We start from the raw sequence: 25,771 nt of genomic DNA on the forward strand, positions 1-25,771 counted from the left end.
GCCCCGGGCGCTCCCGCAGCGCCCCCTACACTGGAGGACTCGCCAACATCCCAGCGAACCCGGTGGGGCCAGGCAGTGGCTTCATGTGTTGGAGGCATCTGCAAATGCTGGTTTACATGGAGGATAAGACACAAAGTGCTGGAGGGAGTAACTCAGCGGGACAGGCAGCATCTCTGGAGAGAAGGGATGGGTGACGTTTCGGCTCATGACTTTACTTCAGACTGAGGCAGGGGAGAGGGAGTCCAGAGATGTAAATGTGGGATGGTTCATTGTTAGCTAAGGGAAATATAACAAGGAGGTATAGTCAGTAAAATTAATCAGGACTGTGAAATTAGTCGAAGGGTGAGGGTTTGGGTGGGGATTGATGAGTTAACCAGCTGCCCCAACAGCTACTGACAACGTTTTACCGCTGCACCACAGAGAGCATATTAACGTATGGCATCTCTGTGTGGTATCTCAGCTGCACGGAGGCGGAGAGGAGAGCTCTTCAGCGCGTTGTACACAGAGCGCAGAGGATCATTGGGACAGAGCTACAAGCCTTGGGGGGCATCTACCACACACGGTGCCTCAGGAAGGCCGTCAACATCCATAAAGACTCATCACACCCCTGTAACGGTCTGTTTGAACTACTTCCCTCCGACAGACGTTACAAGGCCTTCTACGCCCGAACCTCCAGACTCAGAAACAGCTTTATTCCCAGAGCTATAGCGGCTCTGAACCGGCCCTGCTGAGTGCCCCCCACCCCCCCTAGACTGTCTCCCTCGGATGGTCACGACACACAGCTTATTTATTTATTTTACTTTTCTTTTTCATCGGTTGGAGCTGCATACTAAATCTCGTTGCACTGATGTGCAATGACAATAAAAGATATTATTATTATTATTATGTATGTCCTGCTGAGTTACTCCAGCATTTTGTGTCTATCTTCGGTGTAAACCAGCATCTGCATTAGACATAGGAGCAGAATTAGGCCATTCGGACCATCGATCTATCTTTCCCTCTCCCCCCCCTTCTCCCCACAACCCTTGACACCTTAAATAATCAGAACAAGTGTGCTGTGGGATCTTTGGGGAATATTGTGCTGAATAGCAAAGAACCTATAAACTTTGCTGAGCAGGGAACATACAAACAGGACTGGTCCTCCAGTATCCCAGCAAGCCCGGCAACTTCCGGGAAGCCGAGAGGACGGGCAGAAAACCCGCCGATTCCAGGATCCATTTAAATAAAGAGCAGCGGCGGCGGCGGCACCGGCATTAACCTGACCTGATCTAACGGCGTGGTTCGGAGGGTATCGCCCCCTCGCCCGAGGCGGGTACACGGTGTCCTCCCGAGGCCGCTGAAGGGAGCCCGGCCGGACGGGGCCTGCCCGGGGTTTGATCCCGGCCCGGACCGGCTGTCTCCGGGCCCGGGGGAGAGGTGGAGGCGCCGGCGGGTAGGCCATGACGACCGGCTTCGGCTTCGGCACCGCTGCGGCCGCCCCCGGCGGCGGCTTCGCCCTCGGAGCCACCAGGTAGACGATCACCGCGTGGTCCCGGTGCGCGTATCCCCGGCCCTTTGCTGTCCAGGTCCATCCGGTAGAAAGTAAAATATGCGATTGCAAGCAGGAGCCCAAATCACGGATTGATGGATGGGGCAGGGTAACGGGCCCTTTAGCCCATCACCCCTTCACACTCATAAAAGACACAAATTGCTGGAGTAACTCCAGCATCTCTGGAGAGAATGGATGGATGATGTTTCGGGTCGGAACACTTCTTCAGGGAAGATGAGACCCTCGTAAGAGAAGGCCAGAACAAAACTGGGCCGGCAACATATGACCTCAGGAAGGTTTGAGTCCATAATGGAGAGGGTAGGGTTAGGGTAGGTAAGAATATTCAAAAAGTTAAAGACGGTCAATGACATCGTTAACTTTCATTTCAATACTGTGGTTAGAAATGAAACGGTCTAGAGAGGGTAGAAGGCAATTGGGGGAGTGCATGAGGAGGAGGATAGTAGGGGAAAGGGTCATCACTGGGTGGTGAGGACTCCTTCCAATAGAAAAAGGCTTGGAGGGGACTGAAAAAAAGCTCTACGTCATGGCGAACCCGGAACACGTTGAGATGGGGGCAGAGGAGGATAAATAACTCAAGTGGGTCAGGTAGCATCTTTGGAGGGAAGTGGACAGTTTGAAGAATGGTCATGACCCGAAACACCATCTATCAATTCCCTCCAGAGATGCTGCCTGACTTGCTGAGTTATTTCAGCACTTTTTCTTTTGGCCAATCAGCATCTGCAGTTCCATAGGTAGAAACATGGAACGTGTAGAAACACGAAACTACAGATGCTGACCCTTCTTCAGACTGAGAGTTAGGGGAGAGGGAGACACAGTGTTAAGGAAGTGTAAGGTGTGAAAACGAGACATCAAAAGAGATGGGGATCAAAGAAAATGTAGAATTGACCATTGTTAGATAGGAGAAGGTGACTACGAAACAAACAGTTGTGTTTAAGAAGGAACTGCAGATGCTGGAAAATTAAAGGTACACAAAAATGCTGGAGAAACTCAGCGGGTGCAGCAGCATCTATGGAGCGAAGGAAATGGGCAACGTTTCGAGCCGAAACCCTGGGTTTCGGCCCGAAACGTTGCCTATTCAAGTCAAGACGACATTACTTGAGAATTAAGGGACAGAAGTTTAGGGGTAACATGAGGGGGAACTTCTTTACTCAGAGAGTGGTAGCTGTGTGGAATGAGCTTCCAGTGGAAGTGATGGAGGCAGGTTCGATTTTATCATTTAAAAATAAATTGGATAGGTATATGGACGGGAAAGGAATGGAGCGTTATGGTCTGAGTGCAGGTAGATGGGACTAGGGGAGAATAAGTGTTCAGCACGTACTAGAAGGGCCGAGTTGGCCTGTTTCCGTGCTGTAATTGTTATATGGTTATATGTACGAAACAAACAGTATCGGGGACAGTCAGACTGGTCGGAGAACCAGTCTTGATTCCCCTACTCTAGGTCAAAGACTTTTTAAAATGTTGGTCGTGGTTTTATATAATGTTAGTCAGTGGAAGAAGGGTCCTGCCAGAAACGTCACCTATCTATGTTCCCCAGAGATTGACCAGCTGAGTTACTCCAGCACTTTGTGTCTATGTTCAGTATACATCACACTGCTTTTGCTTTCAGTAATCTCATTGGCTGGAGGCAGGATTGTGATGATTATTATCCTTGATCAATGCTGTCAAATCTAGTCATCTGTCAAGTTTGTGTTTGGTGGGTATAATTAGTTGGTTGTCTCCCAACTGTTTAATTTTCTTCAATTAATTTATTTTCTGTTGTGCCTTGGGCTCCAGTTGAAAGTGAGTACATTGGTTCATTTAGATGTTGTTAGTCTGCAAAGATTGCAGAGAAGATGGACAACAACATTGCCAGGACTCGAGGATCCTGAGCTATAGGGAAGATTGAGCAGGATGGGAAGGTTGTGCAGGCTGGGAATTTATTCCTTGGAGTGCATAAGGCTGAGGCGTGATCTTATGGAAGTGTATAATATGAGGGGAATGCACAGTCTTACCCGGAGTATGGGAATCCGGAGGACATAGGTTTAAGGTGAGAGGGGAAAGATTTAATAGGAATCTGACGTGCAACTTTTTCACATGTGTAAGGAACAAGCTGCCAGAGAAGGTAGTTGAGGCATGTACAATAAAAGCATTTAAAAAACATTTGGACAGGTACATGGATAGGAAAGGTTTAGAGGGTTATGGGCCAAATGCGGGAAGGTAGGACGAGTGTAGACGGTGCATGTTGGTCAGCGTGGGCAAGTAGGGCTGAGGGGTGATGTATGACTATGACTCTTATTTGATTTTGATGATGTTCTACTACTCGTGGGAGTAATGTTTACTTGTGACATTGAGCTTTCCATTGATTATGGTCAGGTCCTGAGAAAGGCCAATTATGCTGCTGCTTCACTATTGGAGGAACCTGAAGGATCATCTACAAATAATCTCTTCGGACGTTGGAGGAAATGCCAATCATTTTATTTCCAATTGGTAGTGGAAAAGGCCTGATCAACTGTTGTAAAATACTTTAACTGATTCATTGGAAATAATAGTACTTGGAGTCATGATGTTTCTTTGGAAGAACGTACAACAGGACCTTGTATTTGATTGGACCTGTTGCTAGAAGATTTTCCAATGGACTTCTGAAGATTATAGAGAGCTTTTATGATGCCTGGGTGGAGTGAATGTTGAGCGGATGTTTCCTGACGTGGGAGAGAGTTGGACCAGAGGGCACAGCCTCAGAATAAAAGGGTGTACCTTTCGAATGGAGATGAGGAGGAATTTCTTTACCCAGAGGGCAGTGAATCTGTGGAATTCATTGCCACATACGGCTGTGGAGGCCGTCTTTGGGTATTTTTAAAGCGGAGAATAGGTTAATTCTGAAGAAGGATTCCAACCCGAATCGTCACCAATTAACTCCAGTGATCTGCAATTCCTTCCTACACATTGATAGGCTCTTGATTAGTAAGGGTGTCACGGAGTATCGGGAGAAGATAGGAGATGGTGTTGACAGGGAGATAGATCAGCCATGATCAAATGGTAGGGCAGACTTGATGGGCCGAATGGCCTAATTATGCTTCTATGTCTTATGTACAATGCCAGATTCTTACTAAGTTGCTGCCGTTATCCGCTATCCTTTTCGGGAATCAGTATGGTTTTGCCAAAATCACGCAAACCTCAAGAACAGATACCATTTCAAAAGGAATTAAATGGCTTATCTGTGAAATGTTTATATTTATCAGATTCACAGAAGAAAATATGATTGGCATGGAGAGAACTTAATCAGATTTTGAAAAATATGTTTGAAAATATTTTCTGAATCGTTCTGTTAGGGATTTGCTATTTTCATGAGCTGAATGATTACAGATTAGACCTATATAATCTGATATCTGGCCTCATTCTCCTATTAGTCACAAATCTTTCAAGATGACCTCTGATTTTTCGAGAGCTCTTCTGTGCCTCTTACAGGTGATAACAAAAGATTAGCTACAATTCAGATGCAACCATTTTGAGCGAATGCATATACTATAAGTGAAGAATTAGTTTAGTATATTGTCACGTGTACTGAGATACGGTAAAAAGCTTTTTGTTATGTGCTATCCAGTCAGCGGGGGGGGTGTTCTGATTGTTCTGATTGGGGAATCTCACATTATGATCGTGAATGCTTGTCGATTTTGACAATTTACTCCATGTACAAGACCATTCCACAAGATGGCGCCAGAGAGCGGCACCTCTTTGCATGCTCTTCCCATTATACTATTAATGAAAGGCCTGGATAGAGTGGGTGTGGAGAGGATGTTTCCACTAGTGGGAGAGTCTCGGACCAGAGGGCATAGCCTCAGAATAAAAGGAAGTACTTTGAGAACCGAGATGGGGAGGACTTTCTTTACCCAGAGGGTGGTGAATCTGTTGAATTCATTTCCACAAACGGCTGTGGAAGCTGTCAATGGACATTTTTAAAGTGGAGATTGACAGGTTCTTGATTGGTAAGTGTGTCAAAGGTTACGGGGGGGGGGGGGGAAGAGGCAGGAGAATGGAGCTGAGAGGGCAAAATAGATCAACCAAGATCGAATGGCGGTGCGGACCTGATGGCCTAATTCTGCTCCTATAAACATAGAAAATAGGTGCAGGAGAAGGCTCTTCGTGCCTGCACCGCCATTCAATATGATCAAGGCTGATCATCCAACTCAGTATCCTGTACCTGCCTTCTCTCCATACCCCCTCTTCCCTTTAGCCACAAGGGCCACATCTAACTCTCTCAAATATAGCCAATGAACTGGCCTCAAATACCTTCTGTGGCAGAGAATTCCTATGGCTTTATGGTTTATGTGAACATTAAAACACACTTTTTTGACAAACAACCGTGCAAGTCCTTGCCTCCGTTAGATTATTCGCAGGAAGTAATGATGATATTTGGAGCAATGTGCGAACCAGACAAAAAATAAAGATTTAGCCATCTGATTCCTAACTGCTTTCCCTCCATTTTGTTTCAGCAACCCTAGTGGTACTGGAGGGTTTGCCTTTGGCAATCTTGGAACCACTGCCCCAACCGCTACCACGACTGCATCAACTTTCGGAGGCCTTAGTGGTGGATTGTTTGCACAGAAACAACCCACTGGATTCTCATTTGGACCCACCGCGACAGGTATTTTCAAATGTTCATAGGTTATAGCAGTGGAATTAGGCCATTCGGCCCATCAAGTCTACACCATTCAATCATGGCTGATCTATCCTCTCAGCCCCATTCTCCTGCCTCCTCCTCCCCCTCCCCCATAACTCCTGACACCCTTACTAATCAAGAGTCAGTGGAGGTCGGCAAGGTATTAAACAAGTGCTTTGCATCTGTATCTGTCAAATTCTGTATTCGATTCAGTGGTTTTTTATTATCAGTGAAAAAGATTTTCCCTTACAGATCAGTAAGATTATTGCCATGCACAAGTATGGAATGCATTAAAACAGCCCGAAGGACTAGGTGGCGTTCCGAGTTAAAACCCTACTGAGCAGTCTGAAGAAGGGTTCCAAACCGAAACATCACCTATTCCTTTACTCCAGTGGTGCTGCCTTACCTGCTGAGTTATTCCAGTATCTTGTGACTATCTTTGGTTCAGTTCCTTCCTTCACATAGAACAGTACAGCACTGGCACAGGCCCTTCAGTCCACATGTCGCTGCCTCAAAAAGGCTGGCAGCATCATCAAGGACCCACACCATCCTGGCCACACACTCATCTCCCCGCTACTTTCAGGTAGAAGGTACAGGAGTCTGAAGACTGCAATGTCCAGGTTCAGTAATAGCTACTTCCCCACAGCCATCAGGCTATTAAACTCAACTCAAACAAAACTCTACACATTAATAGCCCATTATATGTTTATTTGCACTTTATCTGTTTATTTATTCATGTATGTATATATTTATATAATGGTATATGGACACACTGATCTGTTCTGTATTCATGCCTACCATATTCTGTTGTGCTGAAGCAAAGCAAGAATTTCATTGTCCTATCTGAGACACATGACAATAAACTCTCTTGAATCTTGAATGTCTGTGCCGGACGTTACCTGCGGCAGCCTGGTGCATCATATGCAATCAACTGCCGCTACACAACAGTCTAACATAGCCGTGAGCTAAAGGTTTATGTGAGTTATCACATCCTAGAGAGTGCACATTGTGTGCCACCGAAATTATTTACCAACAGTAATGTGCCCAGGTGTCGATCTATTGCAGAGAACTCAGCCATATTCTGAAAACTTCAATAGCTAAAGTCTCCCATATTATCATTTAATACAATGCGATCACATGACTGGAAGTGACGTGCGGCTCGCTGCCGTTGCCGACTGCCGATCATAAAGTCGAAATATCGCAAGTCGAAGCATCATAAATCGGGGAGCATCTGTATTTTAATGTGCCCGTTTGTTAGACAAATGGGAGAATGGTTTTCTAAATAACGGAACAGATGGTTAAAGATAACAATAGGTGCAGGAGTAGGCCATTTGGCCCTTTGAGCCAGCACCGCCATTCAATGTGATCATGGCTGATCATCCCCAATCAGTGCCCCGTTCCTGCTTTCTCCCCATATCTCCTGGCTCCGCTATTTTTAAGAGCCCTATCTAGGGTTCTGGATTCCCCCAACATCGGGAACATCTTTCCTGCCTCTAGCGTGTCCAAGCCCTTAACAATCTTATATGTTTCAATGATATCCTCTCATCCTAAACTCCAGAGTGTACAAGCCCAGCTGCTCCATTCTCTCAGCATGTGACAGTCCCGCCATCCCGGGAGTTGAAAGGCTAGGAGAGACAGTGATCAATGATGAATCATCTCAAAAATGTTAAAAACACATGTAATATTGTGTTGTGAGAATGTAACCATATTGTGGGTGCCGTGAGTCACTGAAACACTTTGGCTTCTCTCGGGCTGTGCCCAGCGCGTATGGTTAAGGCCTCAAATAAACCGACTTGTTTGAGAAACTCACCACTGCTTAGTGAGATATTTTTTGTCTGTTCCTATCTAAGCTGTAACCAAGAGGTCAATTGTAACCTATGTGAAAGCCAGATTCAGGGTACAGATTAAACACACAATTCCCTACAACATTATGGATTATTGCTTTTGTCTGTATCATTGCCGCACTATATTAACATGCCCAAATTAAGAAGAGAGAGAGAGAGAGAGAGAAAAATGGGGCATTACCTCGATAGATTTTAGTTTTAGAGATACAGCATAGAAACAGGCCCTTCGGCCCACTGTGTCTATGCCGACCATCCATCAGCCGTTCACACTGTTATCCCACTTTCACATCCACTCCCTACACACTAGGGGATAATTTACAGAGGACAATTAACTGACAAACCTCCAAGTATTTGTTTACTTCTCTGCCGCATAAGGCAGTGGAGGCCAATTCACTGGATGTTTTCAAGAGAGAGTTAGATTTAGCTCTTAGGGCTAAAGGAATCAAGGGATATGGGGGGAAAAGCAGGAGCATGGTACTGATTTTAGGTGATCAGCCATGATCATATTGAATGGCCTACTCCAGCACCTATTTTCTGTGTTTCTACTTATGCTCTTCCATATTTCCTTTCCTAACCTACAGGGGTTACAACAGCAGCAACGACAGGACTAACTTTGGGTAAGTCTGATAAAGTGGCAAAAATATTTGATAAGCTAAACAGGAGGATGTAAGGAAATAGTTCATAGAGTCATCCAATGTGGAAACAGGCGCTTTGGCCCAACTTGCCCACACCAACCAAGATGCCCCATCTATACTAGACCCACCTGCCTGTGTTTGGCCCATATCCCTCTAAACATTTCCTACCCATATACCTGTTTAAATGTTTTGTAAACGTGCTAATTTATCAAGTAACGTTCCTTAATGTATTTCATTAAAATATAGTTTGTAAAATGTCATTAATGTCATTCTTAATTTATCTTCTAAGATTATTATTGTGCTATTAAAACTCAATTCAATTTATTTCCCAGTAGCACCCACAACTGCAACTGGTTTTGGTTTGGGATTCACTAAACCAGCGAGCTCTGTAACCCCTTTCACAATGCCCGTGGCACCTACTGCAGCAGGGGGACTGTGCCTGCCATCTGTACTCCCAACATCTACAGCAGGTAACGGTTGGCAGACCTTGATCTTAACGTCCTCATCAATTGCTTACAGTCCAATTATTTTTAAGTGTGCAATGTGTCGGAATAGCTCACCTTGTCAGGCAGCATCTTTGGAGGGCATGTATAAGCCACATAAGCAATTGTGAGCTGCATCAGTGAGGGGAGGGGAAGCTGAATACAGAGGTGTAGTCAACGACTTTGTTGAGTGGTGTGGGCCGAATCACCTGCAGCTCATCACCGTGAAGACAAAGGAGTTTGTGGTGGAATTTAGCAGGAGAGGAACACCCCTGGCTCCATCAAGGGTGTAGATGTGCAGTTTACCAAGGAGTACAAGTTCCTTGGAGTTTACCTGGTCAAAGAACTGGACTGGTCCAGAAAAGCTGAGGCACTGTATAAGATGGGATAGAGCCGTCTGTACTTTCTGAGGAGGCTCCACTCTTTCAACGTTTGCAGTAAGATGCTGCAGATGTTCTACCAATTGGTGGTGGCCAGTGCCAACTTCTTTGCTGTCGTGTGCTGGGATGGCAGGGCGAAGGCCGTGGACGCCAACAGAATTTACAAGCTCGTCAGGAAGGCTGACTCCGTCCTGGGGTTGGAGTTGGATTCACTGAGCTTAATCATATCGATATATTTATAATTAAAAAAAATAATTTAGATGGTTTTCTACATAATTGATTTCTATACCTGCAGGATCTACGGGATTTGCATTGAATTTAGGTGGAATCCCTGCATCCGCGGCATCCATACCCACAGGTCTGACTTTGGGAGGGGCTCTGACAGGCTTAGGTGGCACCCTCTTTCAGGGTACAAATGCCTCGACTTTGGGTAAGTACATGTTTTTTAGCTGAGAGAGTTATAGTTTTGCTTGTGTCTGTGTGGAAGTGCACACAGTTAATTAGGCTTTAGAGATACAACGTGGAAACAGTCCTCTTGCCCCACTTAGCCTGCTCTGACCGGCGATCACCCCGTACACTGGCACTATCCTACATACGACAATTTGCAATATTGCTGGCCAATCAAACCTGTACGTCTTTGGAGTGTGTGAGGAAACCGAAGCACCCAGAGAAAACCCATGCGATCACGGAGAACGTACAAACTCTGTACAGACGGCACGCGTAGTCAGTATCGAACATGGGTTCCTGACGCTGTAAGGCAGCAACTCTAATGCTGTGCCGCTTAATTTATTTGTGTCTGTCTGTGTGTAGGTAATTTTTGATAGTTGTTGATGCTGAATGAAGAGTCCGGAGTTTTTTATTGTCAAATATACTTTTTAACAATTAAATTTTTATTGGCAGCAGCATTACAACAGTTTTGAGAACAGGTTACTCAATCAACAATATATTAAACATTTTCAATGAATAAAGAATCCAATATACTGCAAAAAAAATCCCAAATTCCCTCGTGTGCAACTAAGGCAATTTGAAGTTTAGTTGGAGTTTGTAGTATAAAATAGCATGGTATTACACATGACAATAATAAACTTAAAACTTTGGACACAGGTTTAAGGTGAGAGGGGCAAGATTTAATAGGAATCTGAGGTGCAACTTTTCGACACAGTAAGGAGGCTATGTAGAACGAGCTGCCAGAGGAGGTAGTTGAGGCAGTTACTGGAACAATATTTAAAAGACAGGTAGGACAGGTACATGGATAGGAACGGTTTAGAGGGATGTGGGCCAAGTGAGGGCAAATGGGGCTGGAGTAGTGTAAGAAGGACTGCAGATGCTGGTTTAAACTGAAGATAGACACAAAGCTGGAGTAACTCAGCATCTCTGGAGAGAAGGCATGGGTGACGTTTTGGGTCGAGACCCTTCAGACTGGTTATGGATAAGGAAAATGAGAGATAGATGATGATGTGGAGAGATAAAGGACAATTAATGAAAGATATGCAAAAAAGTAACGATGATAAAGGAAACAGGTCATTGTAAGCTGTTTGAAGGGTGAACATGAATGTGACTTGGGTGGGGGAGGGATAGAGAGAGAGAGAGGGAATGCTGGGGCTACCTGAAGTGAGAGAAATCAATATTCATACCACTGGGCTGTAAGCTGCCCAAGTGAAATATGAGATGCTGTTCCTCCAATTTGTGTGTAGCCTCACTCTGACAATGGAGGAGACCGAGGACAGAAAGGTCTGTATAGGAATGGGAAGGAGAATTAAAGTGTCCAGCAACCAGGAGATCAGGTTGGTTCACGCGGGCTGAGCGATGTTCCGCGAAACGATTGCCCAGTCTGCGTTTGGTCTCGCCGATGTATAAGAGTCCACATCTTGAACAACTGATACAGTAGATGAGGTTGGAGGAGGTGCAAGTAAACCTCTGCCTAACCTGAAAAGACTGTCTGGGTCCCTGGACAGAGTCGAGGGAGGAGGTATAGCGACAGGTGTTGCATCTTCCGTGGTTGCAGTCGAAGGTACCTGGGGAGGGAGCGGTTTGGGTGGGAAGGGATGAGTTAATTAGGGTGCTGCGCAGTGAACAGTCTTTGCGGAGGCGGAGAGGGGTGGAGATGGGAAAATGTGTCTAGTGGTGGGATCCATTGGAGGTGGCGGAAATGTCGGAGGATTACGTGTTGCATGTGATGGCTGATGGACTGGAGGTTAAGGACGAGGGGGACTGTCTCTGTTGCGACTAGGGGGAGGGGAACCAAGGGCGGAGCTGCAGGGTACCGAGCAGACACGAGTGAGGGCCTCATCTATGATGGGAGTGGAGAACCCCCGTTGCCTAAAGAATGGACATCTTGGATGTTCTAGTATGGAACACCTCATCTTGGGTGTAGATGCGGCGTAGACGGAGGAATTGGGAGTAGGGGATAGAGTCTTTGCAGAAGCAGGGTGGGAAGAAGTGTGGTCGAGATAGTTGTGGGAGTCAGTGGATTTGAAATGGACGTCAGTCAATAGTCTATTTCTTGTGATGGAACTGAGATCAAGAAAGGGGAGGGGGAGGTGTCGGAGATGGTTCACGTAAATTTGAGTGCAGGATGAAAATTGATGAAGTCCATGTGTTCTGCATGGGTGCAGGAGGTAGCACCGATGCAATCATCAATGTAACGGAGATAGAGTTCGGGGATATGGCCAGTGTACGCCTGGAACAGGGATTGTTCAATGTACCCTACAAAGAGGCAGGCATAGCTGGGGCCCTTGCGTGTGCCCTTAGCTACGCCTTGGACGGAGGAAGTGGGAAGAGTCAAAAGACATGTTATTGAGGGCAAGGGCCAAATCCGCTAGGTGGAGTAGAGTGTTAGTAGAAGAAAATTGAATGGTTCTGTGGTCGAGGAAGAAACGGAGGGCTTTAAGGCCTTCCTGGTGGGGGATGGAGGTGTAGAGTGACTGAATGTCCATAGTAGATGGGGTATCTTGGTTGGGATGGATAATTTGGGCTAAAGGGCCTGTTTTCGTGCTGATAATGCATTCAATGAATAGGAGCGAAGATATTCAAAACGGTAGCATTAGTTAGGACACAAGTATCATTCAAGATTTATTTCTTCATTTACTCATTGTGTTTGGAGTTCCCTCGTGGCTGCATAATGATTGGGAGCAATGGAAAGTAAATGATAATTTCATGATTAAAATGTGTGTTATGCATTTCACGGTTTTTGAAATGATTAAATAAATGTTTCTCAACTTTGACATAATTCAGTGATTTCTCTCTCCTTCAGCACTTGGACAATCGCTGGGTTTAAATCTTGGTGTATCTCCAGCTGCTGCAACCACTATAGCTAGTGAAGGACTTGGTGGAATAGACTTCAGTGGATCTTCTGATAAGAAAAGTGAGCACTCTTTTTGAACTTCATTGTATAAAGTTCCTGCTGAAGTAACAACAAACGACAGAGTGCTGGAGTAACTCAGTGGGTCAGGCAGCATCTCTGGAGAACATGGTTAGGCGACGTTTGGGGTCGGGACACTTCTTCTGACTGATTGGGGAGGGAGTGGGGGGGGGAGAAAGCTGGAAAAGTGGAGGGGCAGGACAAAGCCTTGCAGTTAATAGGTTGATATAGCTGAGAGGGGTTGCTTTGATAGGTAGATCAATTAGGTTGAACTAAGGCCAGAGATGAAAAGACAGAAGGTGTATTACAGAAGGATTGAAGAGTTGGGAATTGTGAAGCCAGAGGTAGGAATGTAGGTGAAATGGGACGGGGAAGTGGAGCAACAGGTATGAATAAATGTGAAGTAACAATGCCTGTTCTAAGAAAGAAATCAAAGTTTGTTTCTTCGACTTTAAATTACAGTTTCTCCACTTGGGTTACAAATAATACTGGTAACTTACTGTTCTGAAGTGGACATTTGTAAGGAGACTGTCAATAACGCTGTAAATACTAGCAAACTAAATGAGGTGCAGTATAGTAGAATATTATAAAGAAGTTAAGTTTTCTATAGAGCTGACTTGTAATTCTGTAATTAACATACCACATTACATCAAAAAAACAGGCTCTTAGGCCCACAATATTCAAGCCAAACATGATGCCCAGACCAACTCTTATCTGCCTGCGCGTAATCTATATCCCTCTATACCCTGCAGATGCTGGTTTACACCGACGATAGAAACAAAGTGCTGGAGTAACTCAGTGGGTCAGGCAGTATCGCTGGAGAAAAGGAATAGGTGGCATTTTGGATCAAAAACCTTCTTCAGAGTGAGGTTCAGAACCTTTTGTTCACTATTTGTTCTGAGTCTTTTCACATCTAGTTTCCCTCTCCCCTGACTCTCAGTCTAAATAAGGGTCTCGACCCGAAATGTCACGTATTTATTTTCTCCAAAGATGCTGCCTGACCCGCTGAGTTACTCCAGCACTTTGTGTCAAGCTCCTGGTGTAGTTGAGGCCACTCCTGTGACCCACCTTGCTTGGTTTTCATTGTAGGGGAGTAGATTGCATTATTCTCCCTGCCCTTTTACCAATTGATGTCCAGTGTCCATTCGAAAGATAGCATTGAGGCATTAATCTTTTCCATATTTGTGCTTCACAGATGATAAATGTTCAACTGGAGTTAGACCTGAGTAAGTAAGTTGTTTGTATGCACATGTGTTTGTGTTTATATGGAACGATTCCAACATTACAGCACAGGAACAGGCCTTTTTGATTCGTAATATCTGTGGTGCACATGATGCCAACTCAAAATAATCTACCTGCAAGTGATCCATATCCCTCCATTCTCTGCATATTCATGTGCCTTCAAAAGCCTCTTAAACACAACTATTGTATCTGCTTCGACCACCACCCCCTGGCAGCGCGTTCCAGGCACCCACCACACTGGGTAAAAAAAAGAAAATACACTTGCCCTGTACATCTCTTTTAAAACCATCCATTTTTTTAACCTTAAAACTGTGCCTTCTACTCTTCAAAATTTCCAACCTGTGGAGGAAAAAGGTTCTACATTGTCTATCCAATCTATGTCTCCCAGAATTTTAATATTCTTCTATAAGGTCATCTCTCAGCCTCCAATGTTCCAGAGAAAACAACCTCTTCTTGTAGCTAAATCAGGCAGCATCCTGCCAAATCTCTTGTGTACCCTTTCCAAAGCCTTCACATCTAATGGGGTGACCAGAACTTCACACAATACTCCAATGCGACCTAACCAAACTTTTATGGAGCTGTAACATGACTTTATCCTTGCAATCATTGCCCTGATTGATGAAGACAAGCATACCATACGTCTTCCTTCCCATCTACTTGTGTTGCACTTTCTTGGAGCTATCAAATTAGATCCCAAGATCCCTCTGTAAATCAATGGTGTTAATGGTCTTGCCATTAACTGTAAACCTTCTCCTTGCCTCCGATCTCCCAGAGTGTAACACTGCGCACCTGCTTCGATTAAACTCCATCAGCCATTTCACCACCCATATCTGTAACTGATCTATATACCTCTGTATCCTTTAACCACCTTCCTCACCCATGAGAGATAAAGAATAATAAGAGTCTTTGTTCATCTACATTGCACTTGGTTTGTTGTATTTGGTTTTGGAATGTAGAATTCTTGTGCAAGTAATTTATTTTGCAAAGTGAATCGCACTTGTTGCTGATATATGATACAGAACTTGCATTGACCTGTTATGTAAAATTTAGCAAAAATGAAGATATGATATCTAGCTATGGTTTCTGAAATAGAGCTAGGGTTTTCTCAGCGTGCTTCGGTTTCCTCCCACATTCGAAAGACTTGTAGAAAAGAATTGGCTTCTGAAAATTGTCCATAGTGTGTAGGATAGAACTAGTATATTTGTCGCTGTCAACCGGGACAACCTCAGATCTCTCCAACCTGCCCCCATCCCTCCACCCTCTCATAATGCCAACTTTGCCCTCCTCAACACCAGGTCGCTCAACAACAAAGCCCTTGCCACCCATGAACTAATCCTTGACAACACTCTGGACTTCCTTCTGCTCACTGAGACCTGGCAACAACCCAATGTCTTCTTCTCCCTCAATCAAGCATCCCCAACTTGATTTAATTACATTTCCAAACCCCGCCCCTCCCGCCATGGAGGTGGCCTCGCTGTTATTTTCAACCAGAATTTTCGGATCACTGAACTCGCCTTCCCCCCCAGTAGCATCATTTGAATTCCTCGCCTTCAAAGCCCTTTCCTCCATGACAGTCATCCTCATTTACCGGCCACCTAAACCAAACCCCTCCTTCCTATCTGACTTCACTGAACTCCTCACACTTGCCTCATCCCTCTGCTGCTACTTGGTGACTTAAATATTCACATGGACTCCCCCACCTGCAAGCTCGCATCTGAATTCGCCTTTTTACTTGACAACTTCTCTCTCACTCAGCACGTCACCTTTCCCACCCATGACAAAGGTCACATCCTTGACCTGGTCTGCTCCACAAATCAACCGGTACTCGAACTCCATCCATGCCTCTTCCCCCTCTCTGATCATAAGCTTATACGGTTCACCATCCCTTCTGTGACACCTCGCCCCCGCTTCCTCCGAGAAATCACCTTCCGTAATCTAAAATCCGTTGATCCCCACCATCTCTCTGACCTGCTCTCCACCACTCTCCCCCTGGACTCAACCCATATCTCACCTGATGATCTCACAAACCATCTCAACTCCACCTTGTCTACCTCCCTTAACACTATGGCCCCACTCAAAACAAGAACCGTAACTTTCAACACATCTTCACCCTGGTACACACCTGCACTTCGTAAACTGAAACAGACTGGTCGCCGACTTGAACGACTCACAAAGTAATCATCACTCACAGTCCACCTTGAAGCTTACAAACTCCACCTCACTGACTACAAAGATGCCCTCATTGCTGCAAAATCTGCCTACCTCTCCTCCATATTCACCGATCCCTGCCTAAACCACAGAACCCTCTTCTCCACAGTGGGCAACCTCCTCAAGCCTCGAGCCAACACTCTCCCTACCTCTACTCCGGATCTCTGCAACTCATTCCTCCATTTTTTCGCTGATAAAATCAGCACCATCTATCAATCTTTATCCCCTGTACCCGACTCCCCAGCATCTACTCCACCACCTACCAGGGCCCCTCCTTTCAACATCTCCACTGACCTCCTTACCCCTCCTCCACACTGCTTCCTCTCCCAGTTTGACCTGGTCACCCCTACTGAAATCTCCAAACTCATCAGCTCTTCCAAACCCACTACCTGCTCCCTCGACCCTCTCCCCACTCCCCTGCTGAAGTCCTGCCTCCCCGTTCTCTGCCCCTACCTCACTAATCTCTTCAACTCCTCATTGTCCCAAGGAATTGTCCCCTCCGCTTTCAAAACTGCTGCTGTCACACCAATCTTAAAGAAACCTGGTCTTGATCCCTCCTCTCTCATTAACTACCGCCCAATCTCAAACCTCCCCTTTCTTTCAAAAACCCTGGAGCGTATCGTTGCGTCGCAACTTCATTCCCACCTCCTTGCGTATAACCTACTTGAACCCCTCCAATCTGGCTTTCGCCCCCTCCATAGCACAGAAACTGCTCTCCTCAAAGTCCTCAACGACCTCCTCACCTCTGCTGACACTGGTTCCCTCAACATCCTCATCCTCCTCGACCTGAGCGCAGCCTTCGATACAGTGAACCATAACATCCTGCTCACCAGACTCAAAGACCTCGGCATTGAAGGCTCTGCACTCAGCTGGCTCCGTTCCTACCTTTCCAACAGATCCCACTTCATCTCTCTCCACAACCACACCTCTGCTACAGCCACAGTCACTCAAGGCGTTCCCCAAGGCTCCGTACTCGGCCCCCTCCTCTTCATCATCTACATCCTCCCCCTTGGTCAGATACTCCGCCACTTCAACCTGGACTTCCACTGTTACGCCGATGACACCCAGATCTACCTCGGCACCAAATCCCCCCCCAACCCCCCCCCCCCCCCCCCCCCCCTCTCCCATATCAACTCCTGTTTGTCAGCTATAAAAACCTGGATGCAACATAACTTCCTCAAACTCAACAGCGATAAGACAGAATTCCTCCTCATAGGCTCCAAAGCCACATAGCAAAATCAATAACCCCACTCTCACCATCGACGGCACCACTGTCTTCCCATCTCCCCAGGCCCGCAACCTTGGCGTGATCTTTGATTCCACCCTCTCCCTTGAGCCTCACATCTGCCATGTCATTAAAACCTCCTTCTTTCATCTCCGCAACATCGCCAAACTCAGACCCTCTCTCACACCTCCCGCTGCTGAAAGACTCATCCATGCCTTCATCTCCTCCCCACTGGACTATTGCAACTCACTTCTCCTTGGCATCAGCTCCACCTACATCAACCGACTCCAACTGGTCCAGAACGCAGCCGCCCGACTCATCACCCACACCAAATCCTGGCATCACATCACTCCAGTCCTCAAACAACTTCACTGGCTTCCCATCTCCCACCGGATCACTTACAAAATCCTTATCCTCACCTACAAAGCCCTCCACCATCTGGCCCCCCCATTATCTCACTGACCTCCTCTCCCCCTACCAACCCTCACGGTCCCTCAGATCCACATCAGCCGGTCTCCTCTCCATCCACAAGTCCAACCTCCGCAGTTTTGGGGACAGAGCCTTCTCCAGGGCAGCTCCCAGGCTCTGGAACTCCCTCCCCCAACTGATCCGCAATTCCGTGTCCCTCACCATCTTCCAGTCCCGCCTCAAGACCCATCTCTTCACCTCTGCCTATCCTTAGCCCCACATCCCCCTCCCTTTTCATCTGTGCATTAATTGCCTCATATTGTGTTTTGAATTGAATTCTGTCTTTACTTTGTGTACTAGTCATGTCTCTACTATTTATTTCATTCCCCTTACATGTTTTTCCTCTACCTGCTAAATTTTTGTAAGGTGTCCTTGAGACTCTTGAAAGGCGCCCATAAATAAAATGTATTATTATTATTATTAATAGTATACAGGTGATCGTTGGTCAGCACAGACTCAGTGGGCCGAAGGGCATGTTTCCACATTTTTAATCTAAACAAAAGTAAACTAAACTAGCATCCTGATTAAGTCCTCAAATAATTAGCATGTTAATTCTTCCACACTTTGAAACTCTGCAAATAATTTTCAAGAGGTGTAATTCTTCCTTGATCCAAGATATTCAGATATTTTTTATTTATTTATTTATTTGTTATCTATATTTTTATTAGAAGCAGTGTACAATAGTATAAACCGCGGCATATGACATAATACATTTATTGTACATCTTCCATTTTAATTTTAACAAAAATGAAATAGAAAAAGAGAGAAAGAGCAAGAAAGAAAGAAAGTGAAAGGGAGAGTGAATGTGTAAAAATAGAACCCGTAAACTACCAAAGAGTGTAGACAAAAACGAAAAATAATTAAAAAACAAAACAAAAAACGTGTTGATATACCTGCTTCATTTCTCACCACAACCATCACCCTGTCCGTAAATCGGTATAATTCCAAAGTTGTGTTGCACCATACTATCCTTCAATTATTCAGATATTAATACAAAAAGTTACAATCATTGCAAAGTTCTTCGATCTATGTTAACATTTTTATTTTTGTCTATCAGTGAAAGCAAAGCGCTGAAGGATGAAAATCTGCCCCCTGTTATCTGTCAGGATGTGGAAAACTTTCAGTGAGTTTGTTTCTTCGGCCTTGCATGCAATCATTGGCTCGTTATTTTCTTGCGCAAGAACTTGTAAAGTTGTGCATTTTCTTCACACGTTTGCAGGAAATTTGTAAAAGAACAAAAGCAGGTACAAGAAGAGATCAGTCGAATGTCTTTTAAAGCCATGCTGAAAGTACAAGAAGACATCAAGGCACTGAAACAACTGCTGGCAGTGGTTGCAAGTGGACTACAGAGGGATTCACTTGCCATTGACAAACTCAAGATAGAATCCGCACAGGTAAATTAATGCCTCTGGTTTCTCGTATTGTAACGAAATAAGTAAGATGCCATTGTGTCTGTTACTTCAGTACAAACCAATTATATTATATTTGTGACTACGAGAGAAACTTTACACTCTAACATTGGGACGCTGGCAGAGAAGATTGTGTATGTAAAAACAATAAACATATTTTGTAGCGCCATGAAGTCCTACAACATGGAAACAAGCCCTTCGGCCCAATATGCCCATGCCTACACTATTCCTACCTGTCTGCATTTGGCCCCTTTCCCTCCAAACCTTTTCTATCCATGTACCTGTCCAAATGTAGGTACATGGGACTCTAGATGCTGGTTTACAAAAAAAACAGTGCTGGAGTAACACAACGGGTCAAGCAGATTTCTGGAGGAAATGAATAGGTGACGTTTCAGGTCGGGTCTCTTCATACTGATTTAGAAACGGAAATATAGGTGCAGGGGTAGGCCATTTGGCCCTTTGAGCCACCACCTGCCATTCAATATGATCATGGCTGATCATCTAAAATCAGTACCCCGTTCCTGCTTTTTTCCCCCATATCCTTTGATTCCTTTAGCCCTAAGAGCTAAATCTAACTCTCTCTTGAAAACATCCAGTGAATTGGCTGCCACTGCCTTCTGTGGCAGAGAATTCCACAGATTCACAACTCTATGGGTGAAGAGGTTTTTCCTCATCTTAGTCCTAAATGGCCTACCCCTTATTCTTAAACTGTGACCCCTGGTTCTGGACTCCCCCAACATCGGGAACATTTTTCCTGCATCTAGCCTGTCCAATCCTTAAGAATTTTATGTTTCTATAGGATATCCTCTCATCATTCTAAATCCAGTGAATACAAGCCCAGTCAACCGATTCTTTCATCACAAGTCAGTCCAGCCACCCCGGGAATTAACCTGGTGAATTTACGCTGCACTCCCTCAATAGCAATAATGTTCTCCCTCAAATTAGGAGACCAAAATTGCACACAATACTCCAGGTGGGGTCTCACCAGGGCCCTGTACATCTGCAGTAGGACCTCCTTGCTCCTAAACTCAAATCCTTTCGCAATGAAGGCCAACATGCCATTAGCTTTCTTCACTGCCTGCTGTACCTGCATGCTTGCTTTCAGTGACTGATGTACAAGCACATCCAGGTCTTGTTGCACCTCCCCGTTTCCTAATCTGACACCATTCAGATAATGATCTGCCTTCCTGTTCCTGCCATCAAAGTGGATAACCTCACATTTATCTGCATTATACTGCATCTGCCATGCATCTGCTCACTCACCCAACCTATCCAAGTCACCCTGCAGCCTCATAACATCCTCATCACAGCTCACATTGCCATCCAGCTTTGTGTCATCTGCAAACTTGGAGATGTCACCTTTAATTCCCTCGTCTAAATCATTAATATATATTGTAAATAGCTGGGGTCCCAGCACCGAGCCTTGTGGCACCCCACTAGTCACTGCCTGCCATTCTGAAAAGGACCCATTAATTCCTGCTCTTTGCTTCCTGTCTGCCAACCAGTTCTCTATCCATGTCAATACCCAACCCCCAATACCATGTGCTCTAATTTTGCACACTAATCTCTTGTGTGGGACCTTGTCAAAGGCTTTTTGAAAGACCAGATACACCACATCTTCCGGCTCTCCTTAACCATTCTACTTGTTACATCCTCAAAAAATTCCAGAAGATTAGTCAAGCATGATTTCCCCTTCATAAATCCATGCTGACTTTGATCGATCCTGTCACTGCTTTCCAAATACGCTGCTATATCGTCTTTAACAATCGACTCCAGCATTTTTCCCACTTTCAATGTAAGGCTAACTAGTCTACAATTCCCTGTTTTTTCTCTCAATAGACAATAGTTGCAGGAGTAGGCCATTTGGCCCTTCGAGCCAGCAACGCCATTCAATGTGATCATGGCTGATCATCCCCAATTAGTACCCCATTCCTGCCTTCTCCCCATATCCCCTGACTCTGTTATTTTTAAGAGCCCTATCTAGCTCTCTCTTGAAAGCATCCAGAGAACCCGCCTCCACCGCCCTCTGAGGCTCTCCCTCCTTTCTTAAAAAGTGGGGTTACATTGGCTACCCTCCAGTCCACAGGAACTGATGCAGTCGAGAGACCATTGGAAAATGATCACCGATGCATCCACGAATTCTAGGGCCACCTCCCTCAGTACTCTGGGATGCAGACCATCAGGCCCTGGGAATTTATCTGCCTTCAGTCCCAACAGTTTACCTAACACCATTTCATGACTAATGTGAATTCCTTTGAGTTCCTCCCTCCCACTAGATCCTCGGTCCCCTAGTATTTCTGGGAGATTGTATCCTCCTTAGTGAATACAGAACCAAAGGACTGTTCTGCCATTTCTTTGTTTCCCATTATGAATTCACCTGCCTCTGACTGTAAGGAACTTACATTTGTCTTCGCTAATCTTTTCCTTTTTACATATCTAAAGAAGCTTTTAGAGTCAGTTTTTATATACCCCATAATCTTTCTTTCATGCTCTTTCCCCCCCCCCCCCCCCTTTTAATTAACCCCTTAGTCCTCCTCCCTCCTCTGTTTAGTTCTATTTTTCTCCTAGTCCTCCGGTTTGCTGCTTCCTCTGGCCAATTTATATGCCTCTTCCTTGGAATTAACACTATCCTTGATTTCCCTCGTTAGCCACCGTTGAGCCGCCTTCCCCGTTTTTTTTTTACCAGACAGGGATGAACAATTTTTGGAATTCATCCATATGGTCTTTAAATCTTTGCCATTGCATCTCCACCATCAACCCTTGAAGTATCATTTCACAGCCTTTTGTAGGGGAGATAAAGCTGGAAAAGATTTGGGGGTGGGACAAAGCCTTGTATGTGATAGGTAGATACTGGTGGGGTACAGGAAACAGGGAGGATAAAGAGCAGTGATTATTCGTTGGTTAGTTATCTCAAATTGGAGAATTCAATTGGATTTGGGTCGTCACAAAATGCTGGAGTATGAAGTATGTATAGGACCCATGTTTCCAAAAGGATAAAAGGGGCAGCCCAGTGGCACAGGGTTAGAGTTGCTGCTTTACAACGCCAGAGACCCGGGTACGATCCTGACTACGGTACGGGTACTGTCTGTATGGAGTTTGTATGTTTTCTCTGGGTGCTCTGCGTGACTGTATGAGTTTTTCTCCGAGTGCTCTGGTTTCCTCCCACACTCCAAGGACGTACAGGTTTGTAGATTAATTGGCTTCTGTCGTTAAATGTCCCTAATGTGTAAGATAGAACTAGTGTATGGTGGTCGATGGTCGGCGTGGGCTTGGGGCCTGTTTACACAATATATTTCAATTCCGGAAGTGGCGGCGCTGTGAAACGGCTGCGGCTCGCCTGCAGTCTGTCTGTTTTTACTTTTTTGTGTTGTTTTTTTTGTCTAGTTCAGTTAAATTTTTGGTTACCAGGTTGTGTTATGTGTGTGTGTGGGGGGGGGGGTGGGTGAAACAGGGCTTTCTGTCTCTCCCTTCGGGGGAATGCGACTTTTTTGTCGTATCCCCCTTCTCTTCCCCCGCCTGAGCTGAGGCCTAATGGCGGAGCTGGCGGCCTCCAACCTGCGACCGACCTCGAGGATCCGGAGGTTGAGCCAGCCAGGACTCACCAACTGGCCGTCTTCGAGCTGCGGCGACGTTCGGGCAGTGGCACGACTCGGCGCTCCGGTGAGGGCGGCCCGGGGCGGGGCTGAGACACTCCCGTGTGGGCGGCGCGGCTACCGGCTGGAAGGCGCTCCCGTGGGGGCAGCCCGGTGCGGGGCGGAGACGGTGCTCCGGTGGCTGAGGCGGCGGTGACCTGAATCTGGGGCTCGGCCGCGGGCCAGTGGACGACATCGTCGGGAGCTCGCAGGTCACAGGCTGGTGCCTGTTTTCCGAGGCTCCCGTTGCAACAGCTGCGTCCGCTGGACTGGAGGGCGGCAGCTTCGACCACCCCGGGCCGCGGAGCTTGAACCGCGGGACTGACTTACTATCGCCCGGTGGGGTATCGCCTCAGCGCAGAGGGAGAAGAGGAGGGAAGAGACAGTAACTAAGACTTTTGCCTCCATCACAGTGAGGAGGTGCTTGGTGAACTCACTGTGGTGGATGTTAATTTGTGTTTATTGTGTGTTGTTATTATTACATGTATGGCTGCAGGCAACAACATTGCGTTCAGACCGAAAGGTCTGAATGACAAATAAAGGATTCAATTCAATTCAATTCAATATCTGTAAAAATAAAGAAAAATTAAATATAAACAATGGACATTAGCAAAGAAATTGGAGCAGGAGAAAAAGGCTCCCTTAAATCTGTCTATGCTTTTCTCACAGGAGCTTAAGAATGCTGAAATAGCATTAAGAACACAAAAGATACCACCAGGTCTTCAACATGAAAACACCGCACCAGCAGAGTAAGTCTGTGAATTTCTCTTTAAGTACCATGCTCGCTGAACCTTTTATTCAAGATATGACAAAAATTTCCAAACTGATATTTAGTGATACACTGTTGATACATTGAATTAAAAGACACATTTTATTACCAAATTGGTGCTCTGCAGATGAATAAGATGATTGAGGAAAGACATGAAATGCTGGAGTAACTCGGTTGGTCAGGCAGCATCTCTGGAGAACATTGACAGGTGACATTTCAGGTCAGGAATGAAGAGGGTTGCAGCCCGAAAAGTCACCCATCGATGTTATGCAGGGATGCCACCTGACCCGCTGAGTTACTTCGCCATTTGGTGTCTTTCCTTGGCAAACCAGTATCTGCAGTTCCTTGTTTCTCCAGTAAGATGATTGGACTGGAGCTTTGCATTTTAATGCATTCTCATTTTTCAGAGTCAGTGGAAAATAAGCATACAGCCTGACCATTTCATCTATAATGTTGGCTGACTAAGAAGCAGGAATTATCCAACATGGCTTTCTGATTGTTGCTTGTCTTCATTGAGGCAGGTATTCAGCCTCCAAGTAACTTTGAACCTCCAAGCGACACTCCACGTGGCTTTCTTACCCTACATTTGTACAGTATCTCCCAGACACATTGTGCAGCCATCACCTATAAACCATCACCTTGAGGAAATCGGTCTGAAGAAGGGTCCCGACCCGAAATGTCAACTTTCCATTTTCTCCAGAGATGTTGTCTGGCCCGTTGAGTTACTCCAGCATTTTGTGTCTATCTTTGGTATAAAACAGCACCGTCAGTTTTTTTATTACCTGGAGGAAATATCTTTTTTGGGATAAAAAGCTGACTGCATTATTCCTGATATAATGGATCATTTTTGTTTGAAGTGGTAATTACAGCAGAATCAGGGTATTTAGCCCATTGAATTCACTCTGCCATTCGTTCATGGCTGATTTTTTTTTATCCTTCTCAAACCCATTCTCCTGCCTTCTCCCTGTAATATTCTCCCCGGCGGGCCATGTGGCCAGATGCACAAGACCTGTTGTGCTAGAGGGAACCCGCCGAGCCATCCCCTGCTCCTTCCCTGGAAACCAGCGATTGGAGAGATGGGAGCCTGAAGAGACTTGAGGAGCAAGGCCATTAGGAGAGAGGCTGCCAGAGGCGTCCCCAAGGCACAAAGGTGGATGGGTGAGGAGACTGACGTCAGTTCACTGGATGATACAGACGTCCAAGGAAGGCGATGGCTGGAGGCCTGCAGCAGCCTGAGGCTCGCCCAGATCGGGAGTCGCTCATAAGACCTCGAACATGGACTGCACTTTGAAAATGGCACCAAAGCTTGGCGCCTCATGCATGGGCTCTCAGTGGACTATTTCTGTACACTTTTCTAATCTAGGACCATTGACCGTAACATTGATAGAGAAATGTGTATGAATGTTAATTATATGGACTTCCAGAAGCCATTTGAAAAGGTCCATAATGGGAAACCTTTAGCTGATACTCATGGGATTGAAGACTAATTATTAACCTCATTAGAGTGGCAGAAAGTGAGAGCTCACGGTGTACTGAAAATAACCCCGTTTTGTAGTTGTTCAAATTTACAAAGAACTAGGATTATGGGATAAACAGTCAAAACTATTTTATTGTCAGATGTCTCAAAACAGAACAATGAAATTCGTACGTGCAGCAGCGACTTAACAGGTTTGTAAATAGAGTACTCAATAGATAATATAACGAACAAGGAAAAGTTCAATTAAAAAATCAATATAGTACCAAAACAAAACAAAGTCCCAAGTGCATCCCAAGCAATTCGTAGTTTGGTGTTCATAGTGTTCAACAGCCTGATGGTTGTTGGGAAGAAGCTGTTTGTTACAGTTTTCAGACTCTTCCCGGTGGCAGGAGTGAAATGAGAGCATGGCCAGGGTGGTGTTGGTCCTTGATGAGGCTGGCTGCCTTTTTGAGAA

General features: G+C 45.5%; 1 protein-coding gene across 5 annotated transcripts in view; it reads left to right on the forward strand.

The window, feature by feature from the left end:
- Window positions 1-1,164: 1,164 nt before the first annotated feature.
- nup58 (nucleoporin 58) overlaps window positions 1,165-25,771 on the forward strand; it is a 46,938-nt gene continuing 22,331 nt past the window's right edge. For 3 of the 5 annotated variants that reach the window (XM_033022775.1, XM_033022778.1, XM_033022779.1), the window contains exons 1-10: window positions 1,165-1,510; window positions 6,019-6,170; window positions 8,611-8,646; window positions 8,997-9,134; window positions 9,822-9,956; window positions 12,780-12,890; window positions 14,083-14,113; window positions 19,088-19,153; window positions 19,250-19,424; window positions 23,741-23,820. In XM_033022775.1, the coding sequence (XP_032878666.1) occupies window positions 1,440-1,510; window positions 6,019-6,170; window positions 8,611-8,646; window positions 8,997-9,134; window positions 9,822-9,956; window positions 12,780-12,890; window positions 14,083-14,113; window positions 19,088-19,153; window positions 19,250-19,424; window positions 23,741-23,820 (995 nt within the window). In that variant the 5' untranslated portion in view covers window positions 1,165-1,439. The remainder of the gene's footprint in view (window positions 1,511-6,018; window positions 6,171-8,610; window positions 8,647-8,996; window positions 9,135-9,821; window positions 9,957-12,779; window positions 12,891-14,082; window positions 14,114-19,087; window positions 19,154-19,249; window positions 19,425-23,740; window positions 23,821-25,771) is intronic. The other 2 variants (XM_033022776.1, XM_033022777.1) reach the window with 2 other exon arrangements.

The sequence above is a fragment of the Amblyraja radiata genome, chromosome 6 (assembly GCF_010909765.2).
Source record: "Amblyraja radiata isolate CabotCenter1 chromosome 6, sAmbRad1.1.pri, whole genome shotgun sequence".
NCBI classification, from domain to species: Eukaryota; Metazoa; Chordata; class Chondrichthyes; order Rajiformes; family Rajidae; genus Amblyraja; species Amblyraja radiata.